The 21,998-nt window shown below is 37.8% G+C and overlaps 1 protein-coding gene across 1 annotated transcript in view; it reads right to left on the reverse strand.

Moving 5' to 3' along the window:
* Positions 1-1,977: 1,977 nt before the first annotated feature.
* Positions 1,978-21,998, reverse strand: part of slc8a4a (solute carrier family 8 member 4a) — a gene marked incomplete at both ends in the record, with an annotated part of 36,854 nt that continues 16,833 nt past the window's right edge. The window contains 5 exons of the mRNA XM_081389906.1: positions 1,978-2,357; positions 4,264-4,536; positions 5,449-5,548; positions 5,984-6,108; positions 8,193-8,299. Coding sequence (XP_081246032.1) covers positions 1,978-2,357; positions 4,264-4,536; positions 5,449-5,548; positions 5,984-6,108; positions 8,193-8,299 — 985 coding nt within the window. The remainder of the gene's footprint in view (positions 2,358-4,263; positions 4,537-5,448; positions 5,549-5,983; positions 6,109-8,192; positions 8,300-21,998) is intronic.

Here is a 21,998-nt window from a genome sequence, read left to right on the forward strand (position 1 = left end):
TAGAACATAGTTCGGCACGACAGGACAGTGTGCTCTCTCACTGCATGATTTAGGACCAACATTATGAGAACCAATGTACCACATGGTCATGGAAGCTGCACCCATTTGTAGATTAATGGATGATGGGAAAAGATTTCGAAGCTCACGTGATGAGAGCCTGAAACTCCTGAGTGTGGCAGTGACACACAAAATTCATACGAAATTCAACACTTTCATACATTAAGACACTCATATTCATATACAAAGACTTTGAACACTGTTTGACAGATTAGCACACAACACTCATATATTTCGTCTAATCCGTTGCACTCGTCCTTTCAAATACATGCTCTCATACACATACAGCCTACATTATTTCCCCACATAATACATAGTTGATAATAATAAATATCAATAAATATCACATGAATAAACACTAACACCTTGGTTCTTATGTCAATGTCACCGTTAAACTATTTCTTTTGGTCTCCATTCAACTTCTACCACTAATGATGTGCCATGCAAAATGTGTACCTCTTCTGGTTTTGTTCACGTTCAACAAAAATAGCCAGAAAAGCTTGAAAAACAATCTTCCAGCATTCCTTCTCTTGACTTCATAATTAACTTTCAGTAGCATGATAAAAATAAATAAATAAATAAATAAAAACACCAGCTTTACAACACCAGTATTTGACATAAAAAAGTAGATGTTAAGAGGGCGTGACATGTTCTAGGTCATTTCTAAAGAAGGTGTGGTATATATAATATTGGGGTGGGGCCACAGATAAAGAAGTGTGACTAAAGAAATGTGGGCAGAATCGAACTTGAAAAGAGTGTGGTGTAGGTAGTGATGGGTCAGGATGAGAGGTAAAAATGTGTGTTATTGATAATGTAGGGGAGAGGTCAGGAGTGAAGAGGCTGTTTGTTTGTTTGTTGTGTTGGGAGAGGGGTCATATGTAAATAAGGTGTGACAGAGATAGTTTGGGGGTGGAGCAGAGATGGAGAAGGCATAGCACATATAGAGGGAAGGGTCATATGTAAATAAGGTGTGGTAATATTGGGGTGGGGCCAGAGATGAAAACGGTGTGGCACAGGTAGTGTAGTGGGTGGAGTCAGAAGTGAATAGGGTGTGGTGTATGTAGTGATGGGGCAGGGTCAGAGGTGAAAAAGATGATGAAATATTGGGGATGGGGCCATTGGTCAAAAAGTGCAGTATAAGTAGTGCTAGGGCAGGTCAATGATGACAAATCTGCAGTATAGGAAACACTGAGGCAAGGTTAGTAGTCAGGAAGTTGAATTATTATTGGGGGAGAGGTCGAAGTCAAAGTAGGTATAGGTAGGTATCACTGTGTGTGGGGCAGAGTCAGTTTGGGAAGGCTCAGCCCTCGCCGCATCACTTGAGCTGAAATTATAGTTGTGAGAAATGAAAATCCGCTAGTGTGGTGTGAAGGTCTATGTGGAGCTGCAGAAACAGGCGAGAGAAGACAGATGAAACAGAGTGTTCATGTCTTAAGGGTAGGTAGAGGTGTGAAGCATTCCCAAATCTCTGCAGTGGGAATGTGTCAATTGACTGCAACTGGGAGGGGAGCAAAAAATTATAGAAGAGGGATTTCTGAGAGAATATCGAAGTGAGGCTTAAAGGACCATCCTTGGAAAAAAACAGCACTGAAGCAAGAAAAGCGCTGAGGTGGCTCTCTGGAGAGTATTCTGGAGAGTGTTGCTGTCTGAATATCCAGGTGGTGGCAGACACCATGTAAGAGAAATCCATCTAGAAAGAGAAAGCTGTGCATGAAACCACACAGCCTCTATCATCCTTCACTGACACTCATCTAGATATTCACATCAGTGTGAGCGAAAGGATGCAAGTTCAATTTCAACAATGATAATTACCAGTAAGAACGGATGTAAACACTAATTTTAGACTTCTCATATACACAAAAGCAGAGAGGAAGAATGATGGGGGTTGTACAGTGGAGTACATCTTTCTTATGATCTTTCTCAGAAGCCAGGCACATGGCAGTAAGCCTCTAGCGAGGACAGCATGATGTAGATGAGCCACATCACGAAGAAAAGGAACGCGGTGAGCAGCTTGGCGGTTCGCGGGCCCCCCAGCTCGCCCCCAGATACAGTGGGCCGGCGGCGGTACAGTAGAGTCACAACACACAGCAGTGCCATGATGGTGAAGAGGGTGACGGAGAACGCCAGCGACCCGGGCGGGACCATAAATTTTTTGCCCTGACTGTTCCAGTACACGGCAGCGATGGTCCACGCCACTCCGATACCCAGGAAGACGTTAACTGCATTACTACCCGTCACATTTCCAATGGATGCATCGGCGTATTGGTCCTGGATGGCTGCCACCTTGCTGGCAAATGTGTCTGGAGAGAGCAAAAAAAGATGATAAAAGAAGGATGGTGAGAACTGGAAGAGCCCCGAAGGGCCATTTTAATGAAAGATGCTGCTTTCATAGTTCAGGACAGTATTTATCAACCCTGTTCCTGGAAACACACCAACAGTAAACATTTCAAACACTTCCTAACACACCTGATTCAGCTCATCAGTAGAGACTTCAAGACCTGAAATGGATGGGTCAGATAAGAGAGACCTCCAAAATGTTTACTATTGGTGTTCCTTCAGGAACCGGGATGGGAATCACTGAAGGGTGGTCGCAATTATGTTTAACTGAAGTATCAACTTTGTCTCGAATTGTTCTCCTAAAAGCCCGAATGAGAAATAAAAATAAAAACAAATGAGATCATTGTTGACCTACTAAGAGTATAGATGTACTACATGATAAAATGAATGTTAGCAATTCGGTCTGGGAAGAACTTGATGAGAAATGTTTGAGCGAGTTCATATTAAAATATCTGACTTTTGATTGTAGACTTTGGTGTTTTGGAAAATCTGAGCACAGTTATTGAACTCTTCTGAAACTCTAGAGAGATAAATATGAGATTACAAGGGTCTTTTTATTAGAAGAAATATCTGACAGTAAAGATGGGCAATAGACAGGTTAAATCAATGTACCGTTAACAAAAGAGAAAGAAAAAGTGTTATGAATCTAAGTTTTCAGTCTAACTTTGTTGAGTAAGCTGCATAAAAAAATGTTCACAGCGCAGCCAGTGTAATTTGATTGAAAACAAATTAATCTTAATCTTTTAGTTAATCATTCAAAAAGACCCACATACCAAGGAGTTACCAGTTTTACTAAATGCTTTACCAAATGAACTCAGAGCGGTTACTGAATCAACATCTATAAAGGTGAAATGCCAACAATTTGTGAAAGTGTAAGTCAAATTGCAAATATAGTTTTTTTTTACACTTGCAACTTCATTTACACATTTACAAAATGTTTTTTTTATATCATTTTACCTCCATAAAACATATAATCAAATTATAACTACCAAGGCTCTACCATAACTTTGAAAAACCGGCCATTATTTATTTTTTATTTGTTTAAAAATCACTTTTGCATAACAATGTGTATATTGTGATTTATACATTGATATATATCATTAGCAACCAAAATGTATAAGTATAATGTGATATTAATTTGTACTTATATCACCAACCTCTTATAAGTTTTAGTAGTATGAAAGTTAAGCACAGTTTGCTCTCTATTTAAAGGGATAGTTTACCCAAAAATGAAAATTATGTCATAATTTACTCACCTCATGTTGTTCTAAACCTGTATGAGTTTCTTTGTTCTGTTGAACACAAAATATTTTTTTGAAGAATATGGGTAACCAAACAGTTTTTTGGTGAACTATCCCTTTAATCTCACTGCTGTCTCGAAGAAACAACTGAGATATGAAAGATCTCATGGGAGATTTGTCTTTCAAGTGGATCTTTTCATTATGTGTGTTGGAGCTTGAGGATGGTTTGACATACAGAGTATGAGTATGAGCAGAATCATTCCATCCAGTCTATTGTGGCTAATGCCAAGACAAACAAACAGATCCCCTGTAGCTCCAGAGGAAATCATGTCCTCTAATTAGTCCACATAATTAAACAGTCTAAAAAACCACAGCACTCGCACAAAAGCTGACTAGGGCCATAATGGAAATATAAATTAGAAACGATTTTGGAAGCAGTAACAACATTTTAATAGTACAGTATGTAATGCTTGCATATTTGACCGAATACTCGATTCTGATTGGTTTATCATGGCATTCAGGTTTGTCATGGTTTATTTTTTGATAATGACCCGATGACTGTACGTTATCTCTTACTAATCAGCTACATGCTATAGGAAGGACATCTGATACACAAATAAACACTCACCAGGCACAGATGTGCCCAGGGCCACAAACACCACAGCTGTGACTGAGTCCTTCAGGCCAACTGTACAACCAAAGTGAGATGCCAGATCTCCAGTAAGAGCAGTTAGGGCCCCAATGAGCGTGATGGAGACAATGAAGCAGGCCCAGCCGTTCCAGTACTCCGTGGGTGGAACGAAGGCAAACAGAACCTTCCAGAAAACCGTCAGGAAGTGCATGATGTAATCAAAGCATGAGGGCAAGCGTTCCTCCCCACTCTCTTCCTCATCATCATCACCTATAGAGGTAACCAAAAGTATATTGTAGGGTTGCTCGATAATACTAAAATTTGTTATCTCCATTATTTATTTTTTCAGTATAATATATATATATATATATATATATATATATATATTTTTTTTTTTTTTTTTTAACAAAAACAAAAAAAATGTATGTAAAAAATAGAATAAAAAAAATATACACACACTCACACATACATTTAAATAAATAATAAAAATTACAAATTAAAATAAATTAGACTGTTATAAGGGTGCACCAAATTTATAACAAAAGACAAAACAAGAGCATCATTGTGAAACGCAATGGGGCACAATATTTCGTTTTTATCTCAATTGTCTTGTTTTCATAATTGTTGAAAGCCAAAATCATAACTGAAAATAAATTTGATTAATCGCCCAGCAGTCTGGAGCAAAGTAAAAATAATTAGGGAAAAAAGGCAATCAATTCATAAGAATTAAGGCAAATAAAAGTTTCAGATTTTTAAGACAATTTTACGTCTCGCTCCACATAACTGTATACTGAAAAATAATTGAAGGATTTACTTTTGATTTCATGAATAATTACAAAGAAACAGCAAGCACTAAAATAAATGTGAAATTTCTACGTAAGAGGAATAAAATTAAACTAATAATCCAATAATAATTGAATCCAATAAAACAAACAATCTAATCCAATAATTTTTGTTTTATTTACAACTTCAAAAATTTTTTTTTACAGTCTACATTTATCATTAAATATCTCCTGCTTGGCTGAGATTGAGTCACGTCGCACAGAATATTCACATTCAGAGTGGACAGACAAATTGGTTGTTGCTGGCAAGGATTTATACAAATCATTTGATTGAATATAAATCAGTTGTGTGGTCCACAGGCTACTATTTGAGCATGTATGAGCACAGAGAGACACTGACCTGCACTGACAGTCACAGCGCTGACAAACTGTTCTCTCCAGCTACTGCTGCCCACCACCAGCGCCAGGTTAGTCTTCTTTATTAGCTTGTCGACGGTATTCTGCAAAAACACACAAATACACATACAACACCAAGAAGATCAATCAAACCTAAACTCACAAAAATGTGTCCTTGTAGTAGACAAGATTTAATATGACTCTGTCTCGTTGGCCAGTGAGCACAGAGGTCTCAACTAAACTGATTTCAGTGAGGTAGTGGGCGTCTATGCACAACCCCATCCGAATTTCATTTTCTCCAATGTCACACTGTCCTAGCCATTTGCTTGTTTTGCATTCAGCAGGCTGCGGATAATCTAAGAGGGAGTAACACAGTGTTTCCACCCCAAATCTCTTCTAAATCCCTGAGCTACCTGACCCCAGTGACCTCCAGTATAGAGGCTGTCACCATGGGAAGGCAGAGGTAAGGATTCAGATAAATTGAATGTGAGAAATTGAGCAGTATTGCTGTATTGTTTTTCCTGATTCACAGGACTTACCTTAAACTCATAGGATTCCTCTATGACCACCTCCAGTTTGGTGTGCTCTCCCAGACTTGGGCACCCCATCTTGGCCACCTCCTCTTCCTCAGCCACCACCGCTGGTTTGTTATCATTAGAGTCGCCTGTCAGCAGAAGACACATCGAACATCTACTGAGCAGTGTAGAGTTTGCACATGTATTACAGAGCTGAAACAGCAGAACTTCACTGAAGGAATTTCGCAAATAAAGTAATGGTGCAAATGAGGCCAAAAAAATCTGTTTTAAACAGTTTTCATGCTAATTTTTCCATCTCGCAAGCCGTAGAGGATGCAGCAGACTGCAGTGATCTGGCATACTTGGTTGTGACTGTACAAGTTTCCAAAATAAATCATTAACTTTTACTAAACTAAAGCCAAAATAAATTGTATGAATGTGTAATGCTTTAGTCTAGATGATGATAAAGATTCAAAAGGTTCTAAAACAAAGGTATTTATTATAAAAACAAACTCAAGTAATCCACAGATGATGAACAGGTAACGTGACAGCGTGTAACACATGACAATACCGGACCATGAACTGCAAACGAAGAGGAACTTAAATATACCACGTTAACGCACTAAATGATGAACAACAGGTGTGCAGATAATGAGTGTCCATAGAAACTGATAACTGGCAGGTCCATGAAAATGAAACTAAAACAAACAGAACGTGACTATTTTTTTGCCCCAAAAATCTATATTCAGATTAGATTTTTTTTTTCTTACTGTTACAAACTAGGGCTGTCAATCAGTGTTGTTTTATCATTATTATTAATACATTATTATCGTTTGTATTAATATTTTAAATGAGCTTTTATTTTTATATTTTCTATTTACATGGAATGTAAATAGAAAATTTGCAAGGAATTTTGAAGCGGAAAGACGCGTTTGAAGCGAACGTGTCTCCAGAGAACAAACGGATCTGCTCGTGCGCAACGTTAGAGCGCGCAAACAGACTATCTACGGGACAAGCCGGATTCCCCCATATCTTTATGTACGCAATATTAATCTTTTACATTGTAATCCTTTTATTTTTTTATATTTAGCTAGTTTGTGTGCTGCTGCGCATCCCTATGTGTGTAATAAGCAGAGTGTACGTGTGTTGTGGACTCGCCTAAAGGCGCATAATACTAACATGCTCTTTAAATAACAGAAACAAATTATGCGCCATTGACTTTAGTCAGTCAAAATAGCAATGTGCCAACAATGCACCTGAACACACCTCGTTTTCAGACCAGCACGCCCATGGGCGCACAAATGGGTGCAAATGCATTTGCTATTTAAACAACGGGGAGCAGGACGTAAAAATGATAACTGCGTAGGGCTGAAACTAGCAAAAAACACTTGCATCGCACCTGGTGTATGATAGGACCCCCAGTAATTTTAATATTTAAACTTCAATTTTAAGTCTTTCATCTAATATTTGTATTGTAATATAAATATTCAAATGTTTAAAATGTTTTCAAAAATTACTGTGTTAAACATATTTCATTTCAGTTACTTTTGAAAGCCCTAAAAAGGCATTTTGCGAGAAAAAACTATTTAAATAAATATCTAAAATTTTCTGTGGTCCACAGACTGCATTGTGACAAAAAACACTGAACTAGATTGTGGATGAATAGTGAACAAGAATACTGCACATAAATGACAAATGTTTAGTGAATTAATTCCTTTGTGTTTATTATAATCAGTTGCAATGTATCATGTTGTAGTAGCGCTATATATAAGCAGGAAACAAACACTTCACTTTGTGTGTTCTAGAGAAGTGTTGAAGAGACTGAATGTCAAAAATCATCAAAAAATGCTTATTTATAATTGGATCCCATAACAGTGCAGCAATTTGAAGAGCATGGGGATGAACATTAAATTAGAGCAGTTAGTACATAATTAACGTCCAGAAATGGCCTAAAGATATTGCTTCAACATGGCCGCTTACACTGCAACCAGTTACTGCCTGTTCCTACTCTCCCGTTATAACAATCACTCATTCAATCACTCAAGACCACAGTCCACTGTCTCCCATTATTCGCTCAATTCGCACAAAGAAACCTTTCAATCAAATCTGTCCCTGAATTATTCAGGGATAGATGTGATAGCTATTAATACAATATTAAACAGAGACCCCAATCTGTATTCTAATTCAAAACCATAGAACTCTGCAGATGGATGTCAAAAGGAGATCCACTGACCGTGTTTCTGCCCGATCTCCAACAGCACCGGCTCCCCAAGGTGGATGGTGAAGGTTTTGTTCTTCTCATACTCCTCATCGTCAATGACCTTCACCTCAAGGATCTTCCTGTGTTGGACAAAGACAGAACATTTTGATGGCTCAAAGAAACTTTATAAACAAACTGTGTTACAAACTCCCAAGTGAGTACGTCAAAGTTGGCAGTGGCAGGAAAAACTACCTAAAATTGTTAAAGCAGATTATTAAGAAACACTGGTATGGCTATGAAGCAGCAGCCATTGACAAAGACTTGGAGAAAGAGCTGAGGAAAGGCAGTGGAAGAAAGGGGCTCATTCATGAAACACAAGCAGAATGGTTTTCTGTGTAAATCGTTCGTAAAACCATTCTTATGTAGATTGTCGCTTTCAGTTCAATGCAACAATTGATGTAGGAATGGATTTATGAATGATTTACGCCTAAATTCATTCTCCTTGTTTTTATGCATGAACCCCAAAGAGTGTATGCAACATTCCCTAATATTCATTGAATGAGAAAATTATTGAAAAAAGGTAATGAAAACTTTATGCAGTGGCCATTTTTGAGTTTCCTGCATTATAGAGAAGCGCTTAAAAGCAGAAGAGCTGATTCCCTCAGAGAGGCAGGAACATGCAGCAGACGGGGCTGCGGTACAATGGAAGCAGGTGGTTAGCCACGGCAAATCACCATTTGTCATTATTAGCAATTAGAACAGTCAGAACATGGTTGATAAACACTGTCTACATGAAAGCTTTACAACAGCAACAAGGGGAGAATTTAATTAATTTAGCAAAAAAGATGGTGGCACACAATCACCACGGTATATTATTGTAACCATGGCTGTACGCAGGGTTTAACAAATACTGAGGTCCAAAAACTGAGCTTGCTTGAGGGTTTGAGCGCCCCAGAAAAAATGTTGATTCCCTTGATCTACAAATGTCTTTAAACCATGTCAGTCTTTTTTCATTTTTGTCTGTGTCAGTGAAATTTCATAATTTCGTGAAAAAAATTGCATTTGGGTTTGGAATGACAACATTTTAATTTGTAAATGTTAACAGAATGAAAAGGTGAACTATCCCCTAGACACTTATAGATAGTAAAAAAGGAGACGCAAATATTAAGACTGTAGATGTCTCAGCTGAGTTAGACATTATTTTGCATAACTGTGCAGATTCAGTGCAGAAACTGAAAAAAAAATAAAAGAAAATTAGTTTTGTTTGCGTGTATCCAGTCTAATCCTGGATATGAGGACATAAAGGAATATAAGTGAACTGATCTCAAGACTGTTTGGGACAGAGCTCATGGATAATGACAAAGTTAAGGGACAAAGGTTCGTTAGGCATGCTCAGGTATATCTGCATTTGCAGTGTAAACACACGTTCCCACTGCTGTTTTGTACTGTAATCCCTCTATTACATGTTAGCACTAATCTTCTCTCTGCCCACTTCTCTGTGCTTTGCAGCCTTCATTGGCCAGACGTGTGTGTAATTAAATTCATTAGGACTTGTCCTTTATTAATTAGCCCACCGTGCTTATCTTACATGATTGTAACACGTGCATGCCTTAGCACATCCCATCCCCCATTTTTGTCTTTTTTCTCTGTATCTGCAGTTCTCCTGACTACATCCCAATCACCATGTAAACATCTTGTCTACACTATAGTGTGTGGCAGTGTCATACAATAAGCTCAAAAATATTAAATACAAGGAATAGAAAATAGTGTAGGAAATAAGCAGTCGCATCATAATTTATTTATATAAAAAGCAGAAAGTTCAAGATTTCTGCCAGTTTGTGCCACTGAACCTATAAACATGTCCCCTTTCCAAAAAAAAGTGTGGTAAAATGTAAAAATTACCGACAGCTCCATTAATAATATATTATATCAATATAATATACAGACACAGTAATAATTATATATAAAAATATTCAAAAATGAAAGTAATATAGTAATATTTCAAATAAATAGTGTTCTTTTGAACTTTCTATTCATTGAAGAATCCTGCAATATCAGAATGATTTCTGAAGGATCATGTGGCACTGAAGACTGGAGAAATGATGCTGAAAATTCAGCTTTACCACACAATTTTTTTTTACAATTTTAAAAATATATTAAAATAGAAAACAATTACTTTAAATTGTAATAATATTTCACAATATTCTTGTTTTAATTGTATTTTTGATCAAATAAATGCAGCCTTCCCAGACAGCAACATAATGTTAGCCCATTTCCATCTGGTACTTGTGGAATCCGCAAAACAATAGAAAATGGAGTCTTCAAGCAAGGATGATTTTCTCTCTTCTTAAAAAAGAGAAAAAAATAGAGGAAATATTGGGTCCATCCAATCCTGAGATTGCTTAGAGAGGAAGGAGAGTTCCACCTCCTTATCAAGGAGCAGCGGGATTATCCAGAGCGATTCAAAGTTTACTTCAGATGTGAGATGAAAAAACATCTCACAAGAACCATCTTTACACTTATAATCGCAGCTGTAAACGCATTGAAGTATTAATCAAACTTCATCTGAATTGATTCTGACCCCAAATCGTTGAAAGGCAGTATACATAAAATAAAATGTGGTCAGAATCAATTCAGATGTAGTTTGATTAATACTTCAATGCGTTTACAGCTGCAATTATAAGTGTAAAGATGGTTCTTATGAGATGAAACTGTTTTTTATTCTGGTTGCTTTGGCTTGGATGTTGGAGATAAGAAGATCCACACAAACAGCAGGATAAGGACGGATGAGGATAACGGAATGCAGGAAGCAATTAACCATGACGCCAGGCATCCACATTAGCGTCATCTCTGTGACCAGGTTACTATGCTAGTTCTCAGCTGTAATTAGATCCATTACTCACTGATGCAAACACTCCCCACCAAAGAAAGAGACAGATGTGCATAAACAAAAAAATCAACAAGGGACCTTAATGTGGTCTGAAACTCACACAGCTGCTCACTTCCAAAACCTATCCACTTCACACTCACATGCACAGCCTGTACGTATGCTAACAGGCATGAATGCACACACTGCAGCCATTCAGCAAGCACTGAAGTTGTCATGGGTGAAATTCAGAAATTTACACACAGCCACACACATGGTGTCAACTCAATAATAAGTGAGCACATTAACAGTGTTTGCAATAAAAATATTCGCTCCATGCACTGGGCTCTCTCAAGCTGAAGAGGGTCTTTATGGAGCGCGTGTGGGCTGCGGAGATGACAGGGCGAGCGCAGAAGGCGGAACATTAAAAGCTCGGTTCTAAATGAGTCATTAAAAGCACCTTCAGCAACACGGCGCAGGTAAGATTCTCATGCATTCACACGCTAAGGCGAGCGCATTAGGCAGGTGTACACACTGCATTGTGTAGGACACTAAATTATGGGGTTGGCATGGCAACAGGTAGCTAGAGTGCGGGGAATGATAAAAGTATAGGCCTTAGGCAAAGGAAAGACAGAGACGGAGTCAGGGAGGAGGAGGGAGAAGTAGCGAGATGGTGGCAAAGTTAAAAGGGAGGAGGACTTACATTTAGAAACAGAAATAGAAAGGTGAGGCTGATAAAACAGCGACCTGTTTTCTTAAATGAACGTTAATGCATTCCTGTTCTGAAAGTTACAGACGCAGGGGTAAATACAGCAGCCAAACTATCAAAGGAAGCCCTGTAAGCATAAATGAGGAAGATCAATCTCGCTTTCATTCTCTCTGAAAAATATATACACACACATTCACACAGACAGAATGCTTCACAAATTCATGAGACTGCATGGGGCGAAGGAAAGAGACAGAATAAAACACAAGGGAAAGCTCTATCATGCGTTCAGATAGATGTAGATGAAGAGAGACATAAGTGCAACTGGAGAAAGATAAAGGAAAGCAAGAGGAAAACACATTACAGGGGATAGTTCCATCTGATGCTGTTCCATAAGGAGCAAAAAATTAGCAGTTTTGGTTGCCTTTTCCCATGCAAATGCAATATATAGGGACTTTCAGACTTCGTAAAAGTGGTCCATAGGACACCTGCACTACATTCAAGGGTGTAAGCACAGATTTTAGCTTAGTGTGTGCTCACGCTAAAATCCATGCCAACGTTCATATTTCTAACAGTCTTTGACATGGAAAAGCGCTACGTCAGGGTCTAAGCAGACATGTGCATTTTTCTTTGTGGCAGAATGGAGTAACCTACTGTAGTAATTTGCAATCTTGAAATTTGAAAGCAATTCTTGTCGCTCACCATTCTAAAGTAAAGGATTTGGACGTTGACTGGTGCTTTTTTATATGTAAATCACTTTAAAGGGATGGTTTGGAGTAAAATCAACCTAGGGGTCCTTTGCACCACGACCTCGAGCCAAACACCGCCCCAGAAGCCTTTTTTCCCTTGGTCGAACATTATTAAAGTTAGAGCTTATTTAGAGAAATCAGCCGAATGGCTTAGTGCAGGCGCTAATGGATCCTAGGCTGTATCTCGTAAATGACCCCACTAATAATGCCCAGAATGGTACCAAACTTCTACAGTTGTACAAATAGATTCTGTACTCATAAAACGAGTCATTGGCAAGTTTGTAAGTACATCAGGAGTTTATTTAAATAACACTTGCCTGATAGCTAATGCTACTGCTAACCCGCACGTCGAGGTCACTTCAGTGATTAGGGAATTTTGTTGGTAGTACCAGTTTGCAACAATTATTAGTTAAAACTAAGTTGTCAACACTTCGGAATGTTGAATATACTGGCTTTCTGCCAGGACTTTTACGTGCTTTATCCTAATCACTGAAGTGACCTCGACGTGCGGGTTAGCGGTAGCATTAGCTATCAGGCAAGTGTTATTTAAATAAACTCCTGATGTACTTACAAACTTTCCAATGCCTCGTTTTACAGAACCTATTTGTACTACTGTAGAAGTTTGGTAGAGATACAGCCTAGGATCCATTAGCGCCTACATATATATATATATATATGATTTTATGGTTATTTCTAAGATTAATCCTTTCAAATTATTCTTGAATTGATCCACTTATGCTTTATGTTTATTGTATATTTTAATATCATATACTCATAGTTATACTCATATTCTGTGGTCTATTTAGACCAGACATTTAGTTTACTTCTACTCTGAAAATGTATGTCTATTTGTGGGCTAGACATGCTATTTGTCTTTTCCGTTTCCTTATCAGTGTGGTATCCTGTTTCATATGTGTTGTATCTTGTTGATTATTAAGTTTCACATGAGATGGTTATCTTACCTGGAATTAGGGTACGACTGTAGTACAGTTGTTGGACCCCATTGACTTCCATCATAGAAAAAAAAAAATACTATGGAAGCCAATGGGGTCAATCAACTGTCTGGTTACCAACATTCTTCAAAATATATTTTGTGGTCAACAGAAGAAAGAAACTCGTACAGGTTTGGCACAACTTGAGAGTGAGTAAATGACAGAATTTTCATTTTGGGGTGAAAAATCAATTTAAGCTTTTTGTTAATAAATTAACTCAAGATATATTCTCTTATTATCTTCTTACCTTACAATTATGCTTCTCTGGTAAATGTCTCTTGTTTTAAGGAATTTATTTTTTTGCAGTGCAGAGAGATGGGAGCTAAAATTATTGAGAGAAATCAAGATAAAGGACAAACAGACAGATGAACAGATACCATAAGGTAGAGGTGATTAAATGGCTCGTAGAGGAAGTGGTTTCTGCTGTGGGGCGGCAGACAGCTGCACTGGACACATGCTAGAGGAAAGCAGATTGTTGTTTAGCTTCAGGCTGAAACACAAGCACCCATAACATCATCAGTCCTCACAAACGGCAACACACGGAAGTCTTCATGCTGATAAAGGCTGGTTAGTGCTGGTTTGGTGCTGGCCATCCAGAATTACGATCCTGTTCAGCAGGAAAATATAAATCTGAGTCTTTCAGGAAAAGCTAGTTATGTAGTCAGGTTGGGATTGAAGCAAAATTTCCACTTTTATGGTCCACCCCCCCCCCCCTCCCCTCCCCAAAAAAAGAAAGAAAAAAAGGAAAAGATTTTTAGATTAACTAGTCCAATAGGAGATTAAATGTAGGGTAGGCAATGTTTTTCATAAACACTTTTTGTTATACTGGTTGAAACTCTCTTCACATCCTGATAGCAATCAATAATAGAATTGGTCTAAAATACAAAAAAAAAATACATTTATCTGCTATGGAAATCTCAGGACCAAAAAAATATTCTACCTAATAGTCCTACTTGCCTGTCAACATGTATTTCCAATGGAAATTTTCCATACATCCATACTCAGATATCACATGTCATCAGCATTTCATGCTATGCAGAGTTGTAGACAGACGTCAGTCACCGCGCGCCGCAAACAAACAGCAGCCACCTTTTACAGTTCCTCCTGAACCAAAACAACCAGCTTATGCTACGTTCACAGTAATTAACAGATTATTGGTGGAACCGTGTTTAAAAGATGGCAACCCGTGACGTTCTACTCGGGGCGGTTCAAGTTTCTATGGCAACACTATCAACGCAGAAATTAATCTGCATATCAGGTGGTACAGGTCAGAGTCCTTTAAGTATTAAGTATTAAGTCCTTAAAGTCCCACTCCGATCATATTTTGAGCTATTTTTAAACATTCTCAGTGGTCTTTAAATTATGATTATGCCGTTTTTAGCCAAAATCACAAAACCTGTGCCGTTTTCTGGGACTTCGTTTCAGCAGAGCGGCAGTAGCTCATTAGCAATTCGCCTCTGCGTTGTGGGCGGAGCCGTTGGCACGGAGACGACCCTCCCCCTCCCAAAACAGAACACAATAAATAACTTTACCATTAATCATACACTTTTCTCAGTAAGGTAGAAGTCAATATAGAAGCATTACAGTATTATATACACGTTAATTATTATTATACGAAGTTAATCAAAGTTATCACCGATCATTATTTCACTCAGAGACGTCGCGGTAAAAAACAGCTCAACTTCGCCTCGATATTTCATCCCTCCCACAGTGATCAATCAGGACATATTTAGTATCAGTGGATTGCTCGGAATTTCGGGATTATTAAGATGCTACTGTCACCGCTCTATATGAAAAACTGACTGACTCTCTCACGAGTGATGGGCTTGAAACACGAGGGGACAAACGACTGCGACAGGCGAAACTCGTCGCCACCCGGCGTGTGCAAGTCTACTTGAACGAGCGCGGAATTTCACACGCACGTATGTCGCCTGTTGCGGGGCGGAGGGGAGTATGAACTTGTGGCCCCGCCCAGTGGAGTTACTAGGTCACAACTCCAGTCTATTTTAGCCGGCATTTTAGCGTCTGCTACTGATTCACAGCCATTTGAATGCAGAAATACTCAGAAATACAACTTTGAGCTTATTTTTCTCAAGATATGTCCTCTAACATCAGAAAAAATGCCACAAGAACATGTTAACACCTAGAAAAACATGATTTTCATCGGAGTGGGTCTTTAAGTAAGTAAGTTCATTATTTTTGTAATGTTATGTGCTTTGAGACATGAGGCAATTTATTGCTGTCTCTCGTATCGTGATGCTTTGCAGCCTCTTCTCTGGCTGTGTTCATGTGTTTTGGAGGAGGTGTGGGTTTGGAGACCCTCTGAAGGGAGGGTGGGATCTTATGCTTTCAAAGCTAGCTTGCTATCGCTAGCCTCTCCGAAATTGCCCACCCTACCTTTATCAGTTTCCGTTTCGCTTCCTTCATAAATTCTCCTCCATTTTCTTTCTTACTTCCTCACTGTTGAGAAGACTTTCTGGTCTGTGTGTAAGAGACAAAGGCCAGCATGGACTGAAGCACTGCTTTTTGATGCAAATAGAGGAGCTCCTGAAGGTGAGGCTAGCAGTAGACTTGACCTGTAAATCCATTAGCATTTGACCGATAAAATAAAGTACAGACAGTGAGCACTCTCACAGAACGGCTGGTCCAACATAATATGATGAAGCTGAAAAGTTTTTTTTTTTTTGGTCGTAAAAAGTTAAGAGCAATAAAACAATTTGTAAATCCCTTGGTTTTTATTACATTTTTCAATGCAGAAGTAAACTATTTCCTGTTAATATGCGTGACTTTCAATTCATTAGCAGGTAAATAAATGTCTAAAATAATTTTGTGCTACAACCAGTGTGATTACAATTGCGTGCAACATCAAGCAGCATAACAGACTGTTTTTTTTTGTGTGTGTGTGCAGCTAAAATCGAAATGACACCTGAAGCCTCACACATTCAAGTAACAAATGGCTGCACCCGAAACAAGGTGAATTTGTGCAGCATTGTGCTGCTTAATCCCACCCACTACAAAATCTTATTGGTTCAAAATCCTTAACTTGACGTTGGCCTAATTGGCTGAGACTATGCCACATTTCATGTTGTGTACAGATAAATGGCTTCTCATTGGCCGTATTTCAAGTGTGACCATAAATACATAACACCATGATTTTTCTGCTGGTAATTTACAACACAAAGCTCTATGAACTCATTTCTCACCAAGGCCTGCATAGCGAGAGCCGCTCAGAAAGTGTGCCAGACACTAATGAGAGGTTAAAAATGAATGATTTTACTAAAAAAACACACTCAGCAAATGTTTTGTCAGCACCTAACAAAGGCACTGGGGTGTCATGGCTTTCTGCTTTCATAAATACTTGACTGGTCTGATCAGACCCTTGAGAAATTCTGTCTGTCTCTCTCTCTCTCTCTGATCCCCCTTCTCCCCTCCTCCTTTGCGTCACAGTTCGATGTCTTTGATGTGCGCTTTAATGAAGCGCAGCTGGATTAGCTACCGCTCCAAAAGCTAGCTGCTATATATTAGCATGCTTATCTCTCCTTTCCTATCTCTCATTTCTGTGAAACATTCACGTTCACACTGCTGATGAAAGTATGCCTCTCTGGTCTCATGAAATGATCAATTACAGGGAATGAAAGTCAAGATGGAACGTTTTCATCCTTTTCCCTCATGCTACATCTCCGTTTTTCGTTTTCCATCACTCTACAGGTCTGATTAGGTCATCTGTTCCACTCATTCATTAACAATTGATTGTGTTCATCCCTGATCTTAATCTTCACCACACTAGCTTTGCTTTTTGGCCTTGATTTGTTGTGAGAAGGCAGTGGAAAGTCTTGCTTTAATGAATATAAGTGACTGGTGTTGTAGAAGAGCTTATTATGACTGTGCGACGCCAGCATGGTTGATTTACCTCTGAGAAACAAAATGGAGAATTTCAGAGGTTCTCAAGGGATTCTATCTTTAAGGCAGCTTGGCGCAGAAGGCTAAGATGCTGTAGTCATACCACAGCTAAACATCACTGTGGATTCTTTCGAGGCGAGCTTTTTGAGAGGAATTTGAGGAAAATGTATCCTGTTTAGATGGTTAAAGCTGTTTCTACCTATAACCAGTGCTTAATTTGAGCTGGATCCTGTTCCGGAAAATGTCAGATTTGGGATTTTTGTGTTATGTTATTAAATGATCCGGCATGAGAAAGTGCATTACATTATGACAGTACGTGCAGTGAGACAGAGCGAGCACAAGTTTTTCCAGATGTATTTGGAGGTTATGTTTTGCTATTGGCCCTCAACATATATATTTTCGACCAATCAGATATCTTAATTTCAAAATCATTCTTGGTTGGTGCTTACTGCTTATTGTTTTGCGCAAAGTGAGTTCTGATCAAAAAAGAATCCAGAGAAGCCGGAACTGCACCCCTGCTGGACGACTAATACTAATCAGGATAGCGGGAGACACAAGCAATGGGTGTTAGATATAATTAAACGTAATGAAAGAGGCAATGACATTGTCGGTGAGAGAATATCACTGACCAACTGAATGATATTTGGACTTAATGTAGACAGAATACGTGACTGAATAATACACTAGGGTGTTGGGTTGTGCAGAAACTTGTGAATGAAGCTCTTATAGTTGTGCCATCATCGTTTAGTCACGTCATTGTATGTTCCGGGAAAAGTTGTATGGTAAGTTTTGGATGACAGGTCACAGCGCAGAATTGCTGTTTTGGATAATTTACAAATTAAGCACTGCCTATAACCATATTCACTCCGAAAGAAAGACCAAGTTATGAACAGAGAGACGTCCCTCAGGGCCACAGTTCTCTGTGTTAGACAAATCTCAGTGTCAGTGGTGAGATTTCTTTCTTTTTTTAGTTCTGCTTTTTCAGTTCACATTCACCTCAGACAACCTCCTTGTATTGGTAGTCTGTAACTTGGGCAAAAGATGGAATCAAACATGCTCTATTGACAAAAATGGAATATTGAATTTCAAGCTGATGCAAAATACTAATAATTATTTTCATGTTGTGACCCATAACCGAAACAAGGCAGAAATTTACACTACCATTCAAATGTTTGGGTTCTGTACGATTTTTTGTTTTTGAAAGAAGTCTCCTATGCTCACAAAGGCTTAATTTATTTAATCAAAAATACAAAAAAACAGTAATATTTTGAAACATTTTTACAGTTTAAAATGACTGTTTTCTATTTTATCATGTTTTAATTTATTCCTGTGTTGGCAAAGCTGAATTTTCAGCATCATTACTCAAGTCTTCAGTGTCACATGATCCTTCAGAAATCATTCTAATATGCTGATTTGCTGGTCAAGAAACATTATTATTATCAATGTTGAAAACAGTTGTGCTGCTAAATATTTCTGTGGAAACCATGGTAATTTTTTTGGGATTATTTGATAGAAATTTGAAACAACCTGAAACTTTTTAACAGTAGCGTATTTGTTACACTAAAAACAAAACACTAAAAACTAAAATAAAAGTGAATTTAGGCATCACAACACGATAATGGACAGTATAAATTATGAATATATTCCTTCTGCAATGTGCTATTAAAAGTCTATACTCTTGGTATGAGAAAAAATAAGTGCTCATAGAGGAATAGAGGAAATACTTCTGGGATGCTAGACAGTCCCTGAAAAACTGGTTAGAGAATAGAGCTCAGAGAGTTTGTGTGTGTGGTCTGAGTTTGCTACCTAACAGTAATATTAATGAAGGTTGTTTTACTTTTTTAATAGCTCAATAAAATATTAACGTACAAACACACAGCCCTGCCATCCTTACAGAAACTCACATCTACATGCTCTTAAATAGAAAGCTTCCAAAGAGATAGTGCTCTTAAAAGAGCACTTAGAACCAATAATCTAAATCTTAAAATAGTTAAAAATAATTAAATATGTACAGTAATATGACCAGATAACTAATAATAGTAAACAAAATAAAGCAAACAAAAAAAGGTAACACTTTAGCTTAGGTTCCAATTCTCACTATTAACTAGTTGCTTATAAGTATGCATATTACTAGAATATTGGCTGTTTATTAATACTTAAAAAGCACATATTAATGCCTTATTTTGCATGACCATATTCTACATTCCTTAATCCTACCCAATACCTAAACTTAAAGGAGAACTCTGGTCAATTTTAACATTGAGCTAATTTTTTTGTAAATTTGGAGTGCTGTCAGTACAGAGAACAACGACATAAATCGGTGTTGCCTACACCGTGTTATCCTCTTTTTAAAATTTGCACCCTGTTGACTTCAATGGGGCAAGTTTTAAACCTGCTTTTAGCCTCTTAACATCCTTGATATGTCATTACAAGTGCACAGCCAATGTGAGTGATTCCTTCGGAGTGAACACGGGTGAATTTGACTGCAGTAGATGTGAAAGATATGAATAAAAATGATGTTTATTCAGCCAGCGCACATACCTGTATTTTCTTCCTGTTTTCGGTGGAAGTCCACAGTAGTCGATTGTCGAGTTCACGCGCGTGATCATAGGTACTAAACCTATGCGTGTGAACTCGACAATCGACTACTGTGGACTTCGACCGAAAACAGGATGTAAATACAGGTATGTGTGCTACACCGATTTTTGTCGTTGTTCTCTGTATTGACAGCACTCCAAATTTACAAAAAAAAATGAGCTCAATGTTAAAATTGACCGGAGTTTAACAACTACCTTACTATTAATAAGCGGTAATTGAGTTTATTGAGGCAAAAGTCATAGTTAATAGTTAGTTAGAATTGGACACTAAACTAAAAAACAAAACAAAAAAAACTTTCCAGCCAATAACTGATGTTTTTATTTGTGTTAAATTGTCTACACTGAATAAGTTCTAGACATGGGGTGAATATACAACAATTCAATATAATTACCACATGTCAGTGAGAAAGAAAAAGGAAATTCTTTTTGATTATATTTGGGTCTAAAACCCATTGAAATGGTTGCAGAAGAACAGATCCCTTTTCATCATTTGGTTTTAAAGTAGCATAGAGAACGTTTGAGAATTATATAACAATATTGCATGCTGCTTATTAAGAACTAAGAGAGGAGTAGTAAAAGAGGGAAGAGAGAGATGGAGGGGAGCTTTAGGGATCATCTCAGTTACAGAGACAAGACTCATAATTACAGGAGGAGTGTGTGTGAGAGAGAGATCTGAGATATGATAAGATTAAGAATGTAATTAATTTTAGCAAAGTTCTCTCTCTTTCACTGGAATCATATACTCCTGTAATCCCTAATTGTTTAACTTAAACTATGTGGGCGAAAGCCAGACGGGTTACAGAAAGAGCATGAATATAAAAAAAGAAGGGGGTAGTAGGTGGGGTAGTTGCAAGAGTTAATGTCTATCCATCTATCATTGTTTTCCTTCTTGCCTAGTATTACAGGAAAATGTAAATCACACGCATCTGTGCATGAGAGAGGCCTCATTATGGTGTCTAAGATTCTATAAGATGCTGGAAATGGGGACTACATAAATAACCATATGAGGTGGGCAAATCTATTATCACTGGACAGTCTCACCACAGAATTGCACTTTATTGGCGGATTGTATGCAAATACATGCAGCACGTTAGCAAGAGATTCATTCTGTTTCGGATTCAGCATAAATCTGCCTTAATCTCTTCCTTGCTTTTTTGTCTCCTGAAAATGCTCCTGCATCACAGTGGCCTGGAAGAACAGAAGCTTCAGAGTTCATGCTGACAGGCTCAAAAGAACCTGTGATGAAATAAAGATGATATGCGATGGAATAGTCTATATTTGACACATGACATGTTCTCGCATTCTACAAGACACAGCAGAGAAGAATGGAACAAAACACAGATGTGTTTTGAAAATGTGCAGTTTTTAATGTTGATGAAATGGTGCTCTGGTGACCAGATTTATTAACGCATTAAACTGGAAGGTATATACTCTGAGATTATATAGTATATGCACTACCATTCAAATGTTTGGGGTCAGTAAGATATACATTTTTTTTAATTAATACTTTTATTCAGCAAGGATGCATTAAATTCATCAAGTTTAAAAGTGAAAATATTTACAATCTTACAAAATTTCTTCTTTTCGACAAAATGCTATTATTTTGAACTTTCTATTCATCAAAGAATCCTATGTTTTCACAAAAACAGCACAACTGTATTCAACATTGATATTAATAAGAAATTCTTGAGCATCAAATTCACGAATTCAATGCCAAATTCACTCTTGTTCCTTAAGGCTACAAATGGCGCTGCTGGTTTCTTGTGATAGCAAAAGCCAAAATTAGAGCATTGCCAGTTTAAAATGTTTATAGCAAATCTAACGAAAACCCAAACCATTGCAACATTCTACGCAAAAAAAATGTGCGACTGCACATCTGTTCACCCAATGCAAGAATGTGCTTTGTACAAACAAAACAACATTTAGTCAAATACGGTAATAATCCCTATTTGTGTGCAAAAGCATTTCATAACATAACAGCACTATGGCTCCGAGCTGAGAGGTATTAACCTAATTAAAGTATTTGTGT

This window comes from Scardinius erythrophthalmus (assembly GCF_964197995.2).
Source record: "Scardinius erythrophthalmus genome assembly, chromosome: 17".
NCBI lineage: Eukaryota > Metazoa > Chordata > Actinopteri > Cypriniformes > Leuciscidae > Scardinius > Scardinius erythrophthalmus.